At 37.3% G+C, this 15,512-nt stretch overlaps 1 protein-coding gene and 1 long non-coding RNA gene across 5 annotated transcripts in view; one reads left to right on the top strand and one right to left on the bottom strand.

The window, feature by feature from the left end:
* Window positions 1–300: 300 nt before the first annotated feature.
* Window positions 301–9,310, bottom strand: LOC111742783. Its single transcript, XR_002781466.1, has 3 exons — window positions 8,908–9,310; window positions 3,670–3,806; window positions 301–1,900 (listed from the first exon to the last, which is right to left on the bottom strand). It is a non-coding gene; the product is annotated as an uncharacterized LOC111742783 (long non-coding RNA).
* The window catches only part of STEAP2 (STEAP2 metalloreductase), a 25,983-nt gene continuing 18,734 nt past the window's right edge, over window positions 8,264–15,512 (top strand). The window contains exons 1-2 of one of the 4 annotated variants that reach the window (XM_011363948.2): window positions 8,264–8,556; window positions 13,088–13,173. In XM_011363948.2, coding sequence (XP_011362250.1) covers window positions 13,129–13,173 — 45 coding nt within the window. In that variant the 5' untranslated portion in view covers window positions 8,264–8,556; window positions 13,088–13,128. Of the gene's footprint in view, window positions 8,557–12,980; window positions 13,174–15,512 lie in introns of all 4 variants that reach the window. The other 3 variants (XM_023533365.1, XM_023533369.1, XM_011363957.2) reach the window with 3 other exon arrangements.

Here is a 15,512-nt window from a genome sequence, read left to right as displayed (position 1 = left end):
TGTTGTGGCTCTGAACAGTTAATTTTTCCTGCCTAGACTCTTCCTCATTCAGTGATTCTGCATTCTGGTATTTAACCATTCCCAATGTAGTTCATGAACTCTTAAGAAAGATGACCTTTTCTCCAGCCATAGGAATGGACTCTGGATCAAATTACACCTGAAGCTCTTTTTACTATTGGATCTTTCAATTATGAAAGTCAACGTATTTCTTTTATTTTTAAGTCATCTTAATTTGATTTTTATTACATTATCAAATATTTTAAAATATATTTATATAATGGATATAAAATATGTATATGTATCACAATTAATATAATGATAATAAAATGAACCCTTATGTAGCAGACATCCAGCTTAAAAAATAAAATATTGGTATCTCAGAGACTCCTAAGTACTTTTCTTTATTAGAGCTGGCTACTGCCCTTTCTAATTTGTATAGCTTTTATTTTTGGATAGTAATCACTTGCTTACACATAAAGCAAATATCTTTTTTACAAGGTGACTAGTATTTTTCAGTGCCTCTATCCAAGATTATTGAAGATCTTTATGTTCATTTGAATATTCTTTAATACCTTTTTTCCATATGATTAACTGCTTATTACTGGCATATAGATATATAAGTAACTTTTGTATATTAATGTTTTTATCTAATAATCTTGCTAAATTCTCTTATTAAATCCCATACTTTATCTGTAGACTCTTGAGTTTTCTACATAGTCATTTTATTTACAAACAATGACTATTTTGTTTCCTCCTTTTTAACCATTATACCTATCTCTTCTTCTTTCCTTATTACATGAGCTAGGACGATAGGTACGATTTTGAACAGTGATGGTGATAGCAAACATCTTTGTCCTGTTCCTTATTTAAAGATATGCTTCCAACATTACTTTGGGAAATGCTGCAGGGTTTTTGTGCAGACCTGATAGCAGGTTAAAAAAATTCCCTTTTATTCTCAGTTTACTAAGAGTTTTTTTCATGAATAGAGATATGCAGGATGCTTTTTCTGCATCTGCTGAGATGATCACAAAATTTTCTTCTTTGAACTGTTACTATAGTGAATTATATTTATTAATATATTTTCTAATGTTAAACCACCTACCAGTCTTATAATAAACTTAACCATGATGTATTATCTTTTTTCAAAATTGCTTGATTCAGCTTGTTCATCTTTTTGCATTGATATTAAAAAACGAAATTATATTATTTTTGTCTAATTTTGGTTTCAAGGTTATATTCATCAAATGAATTGAGAATCATTCTTTCTTGTTCTGTTTTCCAAAATAGTTTGTGTTAATTTGGACTGGTCTATTCTTTGAATGTTTGAATTACTGGCCAGTAAAACCTCCTTTGTTTTTACTTTATGGAAAGATTTTAATTAGAGATTCAATTTCTCAAAAAAATGTATTAAAATTGCTTACTGTGGGGTAGGTTTTTAAAAATCTCCTCATGGTTCTGTCATATTATGTTTCAAGGCTATATTACTAGAGGCATACAGATTTAGAATTATTTTATCTTCTTGGTGAACTAAATATTTTATCATGATGGAATGTCTTTCTTAAAGTCATTTTGTCTGGTAGTAATATATTTAGGTCATATTTCTTTTACTCAATATTTGCCTGGTAAATTCTCTTTTGAATTTTTGATTTTTAGTTGTTCTGTGTTCTTGTGTTTTACCTCTGACTCTTGTAAATAGTATAAATATTTGTTTCAATCTAGTCTGAAATTTTTGCCTTCTGACTGGAAAGTTTACTCCATACACAGTTGTATATTTAGATATATTTACACCTTCTGATTATGTGCTTTCTATTTGTCCCATTTTTCATGCCTTTTTCTCTTTTCCCAAATTTCCTTTCTTCTTCATTCTTACTCTCAGCAGGCAATCTTGTTTCCCATTTCACTGAGAAAAAAAAAGAAGCAGTCAGAGGACTTCCACAGGTTCATCCATGGTATCTCACCACTTCATTGCATCTGGACCCAACTACAGCGCCTATTCCCCTAACAATGACTATCCCTTCTCACTTTCTTAATGATCTTGCTCTAGCAATTCTCCACTCTGTATTCTGCATCAAAATTTATTCTTCATGGGATCTTTCTCATAAGCATAGGTATATCATTTTTTTCCATCTTACAATAATCCTATTTCTGGGCCCTATTTCCTCCTCTGGCTACCACTCCATTTCTCTTCTTCATTTTACAGCTAAGTTTTTAAGAAGAGTTGTCTATCCTTTCTGTTGTCATCAGTTTCTGTTCTCCCATTCTCTGAACCAACTCCCATGAGATAAGTTACTGATGACATTCACATTTTAAATCTTGCTCTCACTTTTCGTCCTACTCGATCACACAAAAGCACCTGATTACTCCCCTTTCCTTAAAATATTCTTTTCACTTGGCTTCCAGGAAACAACAATCTCACTCTTTCTCTTACCCCATTAGTAGTATCATAATCTCCTTTTTAAAAAAAATTCCTTATCTCTCTTACCACCAAACATCGGAATGTTCCAAAGCTCAATCTTTGGAATTCTTTTCTTAGTAACTATTCTTATTCCATTGATGATTTCGTGATTTAAATATTTTATATGCCAATAACTTTAAAATTAATATTGCTCGGCCAGAGCTGCCTGAACCCCAGACTCACATAAGAAACCAAACTCTTCACTTGTCATCTCTAATGTAACATTCCCCAGACAGACTCCTAATCTTTCCCCCTTCCAATTCTGATCTAGGCACCATCTCCCTCTTCTCCCTGAATGGTGACTCCATTGCTCCTGTTGGCCAGGCCTAAACCTAAGCATTATCCTTGATTCCTTTCTTTTTTCAAATCTACACCCAACCGGCCATCAGGTTCTGTTGGCTCTATCTTTAGAATATATCAAGAACCCTACATTTCTTCCAACTCCATCCTACAACCCTTGTCTATACTACCATCATCTCTCGCCTGGATTATTACAATAGCCCCCTAAGTAGTTTCCCAGCTTCGATCCTCGTCTCTCTTCAGTCTATTTTCAACACTGTATTCACAGCTAGTTTGTTAAAATATAAATCTGATCCTATCAGGCCTATTTAAAAAGTTCCAAGGCTTCTCATCTCACTCATTATAAAAACTAAATTCCTTACATTAGCCTTAAAGACCTGAACAATCTAGGTCAACCTACATCCCTACATCCCACCCTTTCTTCAAGATATATCTCACCTCACTTCTTGCTGCTAGTCTCAGAATGCTCCCACCAAGCAGGCCTGCTCTCTGGATATGGTTCCTATCAGTCCTTGGGGGCTTTCCACTTGATTTCCCCACTATTGGGACACTTTTCCCCGGCTGTCTGCATGGCTCACTCTTTTACTTTTAAAATGTCACCTTAGAAGCCTTTACTGACCACACTTCCGATTTCTCTTTCTTACTTTATTTTTCCTATAGCACATATTATCAGACATACTCCATACCTTTTTTATGTAGCTTATTTATTGTCTGTCTTCTCCTAGTAGAATTAGCACCTCACCTTTAGCACTCTGGTGCAAATTAGAAAAAGATTCATGTATGTGTGTAATTGCCTGCACACACGCACACACATGCACAATCTACCCATCCATGCACAGGGTTTGGTTAGCAACTATCTTTGCGCAAAGAAAAAAGCATGGGTGGGAGCCGAGTATAGGATGAATTCTACTCACCTCTACCCAGGATTCCTCCCCCATTCAACTCCTCAGCTAGGCGTCTTTGGGCAGAACACAGTCACATACAATTGACAGCCCAAAGTAGATGACTTCATGAAGGCAGGAGTCTGTTCTGCTCCATGTGTCTGCAGCCCCTTAGAGGGTGGCAAAAAACACTCAATAAATATTTGTAGAATAAATTAATAGTTTGAAAAAATTACAAAAAGTAAAAGATATTAATTACTGTTTTAAAATAAAACATGGATCTTCTTAACTAAATGACATAATCTTGGAAAATATGGCCTCAAAACATTAATGATGCTCATAAAATGAGTAAATTTACTGCTATAAAATAATCTAGGCATTAAGATAATAAGGGCCAGTACATACATTGAATATTGGAAAATCTGGGAATTGCTTAATTATATAATTGCATAATAAAAATAAGAACAGAAAAAATCTTGTCCTTGACATTTGTAAGCCAATGGCCTAGGTTTTATTTTTTGCCTTGACAAAGTTGCACTGCTGATTTTAAAGAGGGAAAATCTTTAGTGATTTGCTTAAAGAGGGAAATACTTGACTGCTAAAAATTAACAAACAGGCAAAGAATAAAGGGATTATAGAATACCTGTACACGGTATCTGTCTTAGGGTCTCTGTTAATTAAAGTTTTATTTCCTCTTTATTAAAATGTTCATTAAATTCTTTTGCCCATTTATTGGAGCCTAAACTTTTACTTCTCTTCTGAATTTGCGTGATCCTCTATAATTTTTAAGACATTAATCTTTTAAATTTACAGCAAACATTTTTGTTCAGTTTATGTTTTAAAAAAACATAAACTTTAAATTTCATTTACTCAAAATTATAAATCTTTATCTTTGGAATTGTTACTATCTATTCAGACTGAAAAAGTCCTTTCTCCACTAGAAATATGACAAATATTTATTTCTGCTTTTTCTAATTTTATCGGGTGACTGATAAATTTTAAAACATTAACCTAAATAGAATTTATTTGAGTGAATTATAGGGAATTAAGCATTATAAAGCGCTCTATTATTTATAAGCACTAGGATCAATTCCTATAACTTTTGTATAAAATAAATGGCAGTCACTTCTCAGAGACAGTTGGATTTAGAGTCATAAAATTCTAACATTTTAAAAAATGTTTTAATTTTATTTAAATGTGTTTTAAAATAAATGAACTGTTAAATATAATTTTAAAAATAAGAGATTAAAAGACTCAATTTAATATATTTTCCATTCATAATCCTCTCTGATCCCTTTCTGTTTAAAGAAATAGCATTTGTTTTGTTTCTTAAAGCTAGTTTAATTTGTTGAGTATTAACAACAGGATTTGCAGTGTTGGAGATGATTCAATTTTTCTCCGGAAACTACACCTTAAACCAGGCATCAAACATGATGAAATGATATAAAACCATGAAACAGCGATTGGTCATTTGCATATCTTCTTTGGAGAAATGTATATTCAAACCCTTTGACCATTTTATAATTGGGTTGTCTTTTTATTGTTCAGCTGTAACAGTTCTCTCATTAAGGTTTGACAGGGTGATACTGCTAAGCACCAATGCAATGATAAAGGCAGAAACCATGGGCTCTGAAATTGCATGGTTGTATTAAGTTATAAGATGGTCATCTATAAAATCCATAATCAAATCTGTTTATACTGAAATTTTTAAGATTATTATTTTTTTTAAAATACACATTTTAAATATTTGATAGAGAATTGATACCAGAAATACCCTCTTCACTTATTATCTCAAAGAATAATTTGTTCAAAGAGGTTAAAGCAGTGTTCGTTATAGTAAAAGAATCAGAAAATACATTTTCCTAAAGTTTAGTGTTAAGAAAACTTCACTATACCAATATTATGGGCTATATATATATAGTGATTAAGAATTATACACATCTGGCCCAGGGCTACAAATGGATATATGTTTATGAAACAATGTTAAGTACACAATATTTGTTTTGCCCAGATGTACATTCATATATTTTAATAGATTTATAAATGTTTCTATGTCATTTTGTCCAGACAAAATCTATAAAAATAATTATTGTTATAAATGTTGAAATACATGAATGTATTTATGTTTCTGTATTGTTTCTCTTCAGATAAAATCTATTTCAAACAGTTTATATGTATATTTATAAATCTATTAAAATATATGAATGTACATTGACAAACATAAGAGAATGTTAACATAATTTTGTTTATTGGAATCTCTGGTTTCAGAACATCAGTGTTTTATAAAAATGGTTCTATTTTATTAATAAGCATTGCTCACAAAGCTTCAGTGCTCAAAATAAACTTGAGAATTTCTTAGGAATAGGTTAAGTAAATATCTTTACTGTAGGAATTCTCAGAGCCTGTAATCTATTAATATACATTGTAAATCTCTAAAATAATCTCTATTATTTATCTCAAACTCTATTTTCATCATGATTTACACTTATTTTACTTGTGCACACAAATCTTTAATCTTATTTGCATTTGTTTACTAATTTATCTTCCCAGCCAAACTATAAATTCTATCAGAATGGTAAGTATATCCAGGTTCTTCACCATTATTCCTAGTGACCAGGTCAGGGCACACATCAGGAGCTCAATCAATATTTTTATAGTAAATGAATTATTGGAGGAGCATCTGGATGGACTAGCACTTGAAGTTATATACTTTGGGAACTACCACTCTCAAGTTATTCAACTGTAGAATAATTTCAAAGAAGAAATTATGTTAACACCTCTAGGCCACTAGAAATCCATTAATTATTGCTGCACTTAATTGGAATCAATTACTACTTCAGAGAACTGAAGAGATTTCTCAGAGAGCACATCATGACCTGAGAAAATCTTGTGAAATCATTTTTATCCTCTGAAACATCAATTGAAAAGCAGCAGTAAAAACTATAGTTACCATGGGATGAGCTGAAAGGAATCACGCTTTGCGTCAATACTAACAGTTTTTTGGAACACATTTCACTATGTGAGATTTTCCACCAAGTATATTTTCTTATTTTAATAGTAAAGTATGAAAGGCAGATATTCCTTTTGGAAAATGCAAATTATTGACTCATTGATTCTCTTTTAGGATAAGTGATTTCACATATTGCTTGATTTTATTTTACTTTTTTGGATAACCAGAAGACCGCTTTAAAAATATTTAAAATATGTGGCTTATCTACATATTTTATACAATTTATGGCTCTGGGATAGGTAGAAAATGGTATATCTTGTAATATATCTTTGTGAAAGTTATATAGGTTTTTTTTTTAAAAAAAAGCTACACACTTTCATTAACTACTAAGATTCATGAATGTCCTCCAATTGTCCTCCAGAAATGCCATGGGGGGAAAAAAACGTTAATTTCATTATTTGAGAGTAGTGTTGAAGTGAAATAATAAAAATTGATATAAAATTTATTTTCCAGTTACCAAAATGAAAGAATTTTACCAGATGTCAATGCCCCACACCCTGATACATCACAAGCTTCGCTTATGCCTAAACTTTAAACCTTAATAATATTTGGCGGTGGGGGAGGGAACACATGTCAAGTCAAACAAAGAATGTATTTTCAAAGCAGCATTTGCAAAGGTTAATCTGTGTATGGACTTCAGAGGGGAAAGTGCAGTGTTCAGTGATCGGTCCAAGACCCCCTTGTTGGATTTTTCCCTGGTTAATAAACCACCGGGAGAGATAATTTTTAAACTTCATTTGCTGAAATGAGAATTCACTAAAGTATGAAAAAAATCCTCAAATTTAAGAAATTTTGGTAAATTGATTTTATATCTGAGAATAAAGATCTCTTGCTTCTTCTACTGACATCTTCTACACAAAAAATAAGATACTGACTACTTGGTAATCTGCAGGGAGAAATTTCACAGAATCCCAGAGCCAAAGAGGTGCTCTTACAGCTCAGAGACCTCCTAAATACCCAAGGCTATTATGGCCCAGGGAGTTTAAGAGGCTTTCGCTGGAACGCAGGTCTCCTAATTCCAGGCATAACCTTCTTTTCGCCAACACCAAAGCTCGCATGGCACCAGGTAGAGTGAAGGTCAAGGTCAACAGACTGATTTCCAGTCCACCAGCTGTAAGGATCTTCCTATACGAGGGACTTTTAAGCTGTGGTTCGCAAAAGGGCATTTCTGAACATTTTATTATAAAAACACAATTCAGCCAAAAGATGGTTTGGGTGGGTGGTTAGAGGTGAGAGAAAGAACACGTTCAGGAGAAACAGCGCAGTTTCTTTGGAGACTTGGCAGGAACTGAGAGTGGGGAAGAGGGAATAAGGGTGGTGGGGCGTAATAAAAAGAAAAGTCGAGACGGGAAAGCCGACCACAAAGTACAAAAGCAGTAGATAAGTGGGCTTGATCTTTCTAGAGCTGTTTCAAAAAGAATCCTAGGGGAGCCCTGCACGGGGGCGCAGGCGTGGGGCTGATGCTCAGCTGCTCCCAGTTAGGGGCGAGCTGAAAACTGGAGCCGCGCGGCGGGCTCTCGCCGCTGCACTGCTCGCCCACCTTGGCGCTCAGCGTCCTCCCAGACTCTCCCCCACGCCCTGCTCTGACCTCTCCCAACTCGGTGGCTCCTCCCTGCGCCCCCACCGCTCTCCCGCCTCGGCCGCCGGCCTCCCCGCGCGTAGCCCCCAGCGGCGCGTCCCCGCGAGCCGGCCTCTGCGCGCCTCCCTCCCTCCGCTTCCTCTCCGGCTCCACGCGAGCCAGTCTCGGGAGGCGGGGAAGCAGCCGGAGCGCGGCCGCCACGGCAGCCACCCTGCAGCTGCCGGTCGGAAGCGCAGTCCCTAGGCCCCGGAGCCCGAGCCGTCCCTGGGGAGTCGGCGCCGCTCGCGGAGAGCTGCTTGGCTAGCCCCTGTCCGGCGCGGAGGGCGCGGAGGTGAGCGGGTCGGGAAAGGGCGCGAGACGAGCCGGGGGCGGCGCAGTCGAGGGTCAAGATGCAGGCGGCGCCACGCGCAGCATGCATCCTCCAGGGATTCCGCGCCCTCTGCGGGCGTCCGCCCTGAGCTGGCGGGGTTCCTGATCTCCTGGCACCTTGAGGGAAGGGCGGGAAAGGCTGTCTGTTCCACCGATTCCGCCCCCTACTCCTGCTGGTCATCCCGGAGCTCCCAGGTAGTCCTGAGATTGGGCCCAGGAGTGAAGAGGCCAGGAGAGACATCGTCCCAGATAGGATGTGCCCCAGAGGGAAAGAACGGGCAGATTACCTCAGCCTCCTCCATAGTCCGCTTACCTTTAAGGGTAGATGCAGCGCATTTCATTGAAGATCACGCAGCACTGCTTTGCGAACAGGGAAGTATTTCTAGTAGTCATTTTGTTTATTACCTCGTTAAGTGACCGTGGTGCGTTTAGGCCATTAACTACAATGAGACAAAGTAATTGGCTTCGTCTCTTAGTGTCCTAAATTATGTTTGAGCTTTGTGTTCAGCCTCCGCCAAAACTTGTTGAAAATTATGCCCTAAAAATCTTGCTCTTAAAATAGGGCAGAGATATAAAGAGAATTTTTGTCGAGAGATTTCCATTTATTATCTTCCTCACCCTTTGGAGAAAAATGGTGTCAGTTGTTACTCCTCAGACAGTTCAGTTTTAGATGGAAAAACTTATTACAGGCCTTGATTAATGATCACTCACCACTATAGGTGAAATTGGGAGAAATAGAAATCGAACTCCTGCCCCTACCCCCACCCTCATGACTTTGATTTGATTATAGTCTAGTTAACGGCCCCACTTACTGGGAACCTTTTTAGTTCTTTCCAACCCCTCCTCCTCGCCCTACACCCTCCCCACCCCCCACCCCCGTCCCACCCCACACACACTATTTACACCTTTATTATTTCTTCGTTGTGATGATCTTCACTTTTTCCCTTCTCTAAGGCTATGTATTTTTTACTCTGCATCTCTCCTGTTGTTTCAAAGCTTAAAAGCTATTTACAAAAGAAAAATATCCATCCTAGATATTTTGCAGAGTATTTAGAAACAGTTTGCAGTTTCTTTTAGCTAGTTAGTCTTTTGGGGAGTGAGGGAATTAAACAATATCAACAATGATAACTTGAGCTAATCATGCAAAAAGGAAATGAAAAGCTGTATCCAAGTCGCTTTTTATTATACTGGTGCCATGGAAAATATACTTGTAGTTAATGAGCATAATTATATTTTAATACTGAAAAAGCACAGATGAAGGTTAGCAAATGTTTAAAGTAAGGATCATAAATGAGTTAGAAAAATGAGAAAGAAGGCACACCAAAAATTTGAAAGACTAGGACTACAGGACATAATCAGGACATCAGGAAATGCACTGATTCTTTGCTTGGCCAGTTACCATGACATTGACATAACCGTGACATTGACATATCACTTACCCCCTTTGTGCCCACAGGTCTTGATCAGGAAAAAGAGAGATCTTACCTAGAGGCCTATTATATCTCTTTCGGTCCTGACATTTTCCGATGCATTCAACAACAAAGAATATTTATTGCATTCTTATTTACTATGTACCAGGCATTGTGGAGGCAGTGATGGACAAGACAAATCTGGTTCTGCCTTCAAGAAGCTTTTTGTCTGGTGGGGAAAACAGTAATGAGTGAAGAAACAATTACATAAGATAATTACAAAGGAAACTTAACAAGACCTGAAAGAAAAACAAAACAAAACTGGAATGAATCATTCTACGGAAGAGACATAACAGCATGTGCAGAGTTCCCAAGATGGGAAAGATATTGCTCTTTACTTCTATAAAAGGATGCTGTTGCCGGACCATTGAGAGTAACAGTTATACGGGATGAGATTGGAGAGATGCGCAGGGGCTAGTGAGCTCATTCAGGGCCTTTTAGGTCATAAACAGGAAAGTGGCTATAGTTCTAAGTGCAACAGGAAGCCATTGAGTTTTAAGGAGAAGAGGGACATCATCTGATTTATGTTTTAAGATCATCTTAGCTGCTGTATGGAGAATGATTTGGAAAGAGGCAAAAGAGAAAGTAGTGGGACTCATTAGAATATGTTTGCAGAGTTTAGGTGAGATGATAGAGACCTGGATTAAGCTCATGTCAGTGGAGAAGGATTTAAGAAATATTTTGAACAGGGATTGGTGTTGGATTTTATGTAAAAGATGAGAAAAGGCAAGGACTTGAGAATGACCCCTAGATTTTTGACTTGAACAGCCAGTGGGTTATGATACCATTTACTGAGATGAGGAAATCTGGATAAATGGGAACAGGTCTAGGTGGGAAGAGTGTTCCATGTTGAACCTGTTAAGTTTGAGATGTCTCTGAGGAGATCATAACTACAGCCTCTTGGGAGGAGCAAAGGGGTGGTCTCCAGGACAGAAGAAAACAGACTATACTTTGATAGGGGAAGTTGGTGATCATGAATTTAAGGTGAAACTAATGAGCTTAGTTGTCTGATTTTTCTTCAGCAAGCTTCACCAACTTGGATACAGAAAATGGATAGCTGGGTTGTTCTAGGCCTAGAGTTATGCCAACTGGATGTAATGGAGAACAAGAGAGTTGTCCTAGTCCATTTAGACTGCTATAACAGCGTACCGCAGACTGGGTGGCTCAAACATTTCTTTCTCACAGTTCTGGAGGCTGGGAAGTAAAACATCAAGACACTGGCAGATTCGGTGTCAGGTAGAGGCCCAATTCCTGGTTCATAGGTAGCTGTCTTCTTGCTATATCTTCACATGGCAAAAGCAGGGAGAGAGCTCTCTAAGGGGTTTTTTAACTAAGGCACAAATCCCATTCATCAGAGTTCGACCCTCATGACCTAATCATCTCCCAATATCTTCACATTGGGAATTAAGATTTCAGCCTATGAACTGGGGCCGGGAATAGGGACACAAACATTTAGTCCATGACAAGAGTAAATCTTTTTAAGCATGTGAAGATAAATATATACTACAGAATCTAAGATAGGTAAAGAGAAACCAGGAGGAGGTCAGTGGAGAGTGAGAAAATAGTAGGTCAATGAATCAAATTTCTTCTGCTGTCTGGAATTACCAGTGTGAAAGTTTGACTAAGGTTATTGAAAGGTAAGAGATAGTGTTTAAAGATATCAGGGAGTGAGTGACTAACCTGGAGTAGAGGCAAAGATTCATTGCCTTTGATGAATAAGCGAAGGAAATAAGAAGCCATGAGGTTGAATGGTTCATCCACTTGAATGATGAAGTACTGGAGAAGAATGACAACTGTTGGGGTAGAGAGGAAGACTGTGCATGTGTTGGGAACCTAAGTCACCAGTGATAAAGAATAAGCTAGAAGTCAGTACATGACAGCAGTGAGTATAGGGAGAGGGTATTATGAGGTGCTGTGAGCCTCAAAGGAGCGGGGTGTTTGCAGGAGAGAAAAAGAAGCAAGGTTCAGATATGGCTTTGCAAAGTGAAAAATCCACCTACACCATCTAATAGCCCTGGAAGATTACATTTTCTAGATAACATAGGCATATCAGCAGGTTGTGAATGTCATGGAGATCTCTGAGGACAGCCCGTTCAGTTACTGTCATCCAGTAATTAATGCCCTAGATGTTTATATGTGAAACAAATTTGGTTCTATTTTTCAAAATTAATATAGCATGACAGCTGCCATTTGGCCAGAGGAATGTCAAGAAATTCTTCTAAACTGACACTCTTAGGAGGCCATGTAGTTGAATGTAATCAAATTCTCTTACCTTGATATGTACTTCAAGTATTAAATGCATACAGCAAGTCATATATTCATTCATGAAAACTGTAACCTTGATATTTCAAGGAGCCCATGCGCTCCTTAAATCACAATTTTAGACTGAGCTCATAAAGTTGAAGTGTTACAGCATTAAATGTAAGATAGTGATATTACCATTGTTACATAACTTAAGACTTGTAAACAAAAGAATTTTAGTGTTAGAAAGGAATCAAGTACAATCTCTTTGTTTTTCCATTTAACAAAGGAAACAGACTCAGAAAACAAGATGATTTCAGAAGCCTGGGCCTGTTCTTTTTTCTTGATACCACATACATAAAACTTTCTATAAATGCCATAGTCTTCTCAATTATTTAATCTGTATGACCTGTAAATAACATTAGATGAAAAGGTAGCTGGACACTAGGACCTTGCTAGTACAAGCGTGGCCCATAGACCAAGACCACAGGTATCACCTGGGAGCTAGGGAGAAATGCAGCATCTTGAGCCTCACTCCAGACCTAGAAAATCAGAATGTGCATTTTAATGTGCATCCCCAGGTACATTCCCAGGTGATGATATTCACATTAAAGTTTGATAGGCGCTATTCTAGAGTAAGTCAGTCCACTTGGAAACTCTCATCTGCTCATGTCAGCAGAACCTATGATGCCTGGAAAACTGAGGAGAGGAGCCCCTTGTCAGACAGAAGGAAGCGATACCATCACTGGAACATACTGAATTTTGAATGTTCTGAAACAACAAGAACAAAGTGTGCCGTGCAGTGGGATGACACATTTTAAGGAATGGCACTGCCCTTCCAGAAAATGAACAGAGGAAATTGCAAAATAGTGAGTGGACTTTCTGATACTGTTCCTGCCTGAGTGGGAAAAGGGAAAGGACTGCATGCAAATTCTTCAGCTTCCTGCATTCAAAGGCAACTGTTACTCTCTTGCTAGAGTTATTTTTTCATTACAAGCAGCAATGTAAACATGAACATAATGGAGAACCAAAAGCCACATCTGTAATCTCCAAATACCAAGAGAAGCATTAGGTTGAATCCTGAATCTTTTAGTAGGGATTTTTTCAATCTTGGCTGCATATTAAAACAGCTGATGATATCTTTAAGAAATCCTGATGCCCAGGCTGAATCTCAGATCATTAAATAAGAATCTGGGCAGAGGGGTGGTGGTAACTAGGTGTCACTGTTTTAAAGCTCCTCAGGTCAAGGTCAGTCCAGTGTGTAGCTAGTGTAGAGAACCATGGCTTCAGTAGGTTGTTCCTCATTGTGGGAGGAGGCAGCTCTGAGATTGCAACTCTGCCTCTACACTTAGCCAAACGATGGGATCCTTGATTCCTCCCATAGCACGAAGCAGAGTCAGCAAAACTGCTGTGTATGTTAAACCAGTGGGGCTTTCAGAACATTGAAGGAGGCAGGACTTTTTAAAAGGGACTTACTCTTATCCAATTTTGTTAAAATTTGAGTAATAACAGCTCCTACTGATTGAAATGTTATAAAATTGAATTGTGATGGTTGCATTAACTGTATATTTCCTGAAAATTATTAATTTATACACTTAAAGTGGGTAAATTTTATGTTGTGTAAGTTATACCTTAATAAACATTTTTTTAGTTGCTGTGTATGCTTCAACATTCATGATTTCATCATATTGATTAGACAGGAAGCCAGACCTGTTTTGTGTCACTGGAGGGTCAGCACGTAGCCAAATGCCTAGTTGACAGGGCTCAATAAGTTATGGGATAAGTGAATGGTTGGGGATGAATGAGTGGATAGATGGATGATTATCATTATGATCTTGGGGTATGGACTAATATCTAAATTGATGTCAATTACCAGAGATCCCCGAAGTTGTTAGCACTCAGTGGGCATTGGTGCCATTTGTAACCTGTTTTATGCTATGGCATTGAAATAGGGAAATTGGTTTGTGTGGAGGATAGAATGTCAAGCCTTTCACAGAAGATTATTTATTTACAAGTGAGTTATTGCAACACCAAAAAAGTTGTATTTGCTAGCCAATAAACATAGGTATCTATATCTCAAAGTACCATCTGCAACAAGGTTATCAATGGGGAATTTATTTCAGCCACACTATGACCCGCCACTGCTAGCTTCATTGTAGACTTACCCATTGGTCATCATATTAACTAACGTGCAGTGCCCAGGGCATGTGGCTCTGTTTGACATAGCAGGCTACACTAGTGAGATGGATGAAGGGAGATGTATAGCATTCCCCTCTGTCCAATACATAAAAGGAAAGTGGGGAACTATGGGGGGGGGGCAGGTTGCTTTAATTTATTGACGAAGATCCTAAAATTTTATTAACTGAAGTCTTTGGGAAATACATTTTTAAAATTGAATTTCTAAACCTAAATTTAAGCAGAAAGCTTTTTTGTTGAAAATCTTTCTGGCATGAATTAGACTCTTTCCTGCCCTGGTATTACAATGTAATAAACATATGAAGTTTTGTTTTGGTGACTTAGGATCTGGATATGGCATAAAAATATCCCTATATAAATATGGAATACAAACTGAGCCTAGGAAATATCTTGGAAATTATTGGTTATTTTGGATTTGTCTCATTAAAATTCTGGTTATTTGAAGAATCTGGGAGGCTTGGAGTTAGTGAAGCTTTAGCTATAAAACTATTATATTTTTTTTCTGAAAATTCTTTGCTTGTACTATAAAACATGAACACCGAAAGGCACTCAGATCCAAGTATGAAATATTAATAAATCACTTACAATTATAACAGTTTATAAATCAGAATTTCAAAGAATAAATCTTCATAGTTTTAATAAAATTACTGTTTCAACATTTTTGGAAAATGATTTTCAAATGAGGATGCATACTAATTACTCAAGAGTTTCAGCTGAGGGAAAGACTTTAATAATCTAACAAATAGATTTTAATGTTCAAACAAATAACAGAATAGTAGCTGGACTACATTACATGAGGGCATTTATTCTCAAACTTTAACATGCATCAGAATCACCTGAAGATTTCTTAAAACACAGATAGCTGGGCTCTATCCTCAGGCTTTTTGAGGTCTAGGGTGAGGCCTGAGAACTTACATGTCTAACAAGTCCCCAGAGGATGCTGATATGCTTGGACCACAGCTGCTTAGGAGATCACATTCTAATTTGTCAAGCAGAATTACAGCTTTGCTTC

The sequence above is a fragment of the Pteropus vampyrus genome, unplaced genomic scaffold (assembly GCF_000151845.1).
Source record: "Pteropus vampyrus isolate Shadow unplaced genomic scaffold, Pvam_2.0 Scaffold4, whole genome shotgun sequence".
Lineage (NCBI taxonomy): Eukaryota > Metazoa > Chordata > Mammalia > Chiroptera > Pteropodidae > Pteropus > Pteropus vampyrus.
This window is presented reverse-complemented; position numbering and strand designations above follow the sequence as displayed.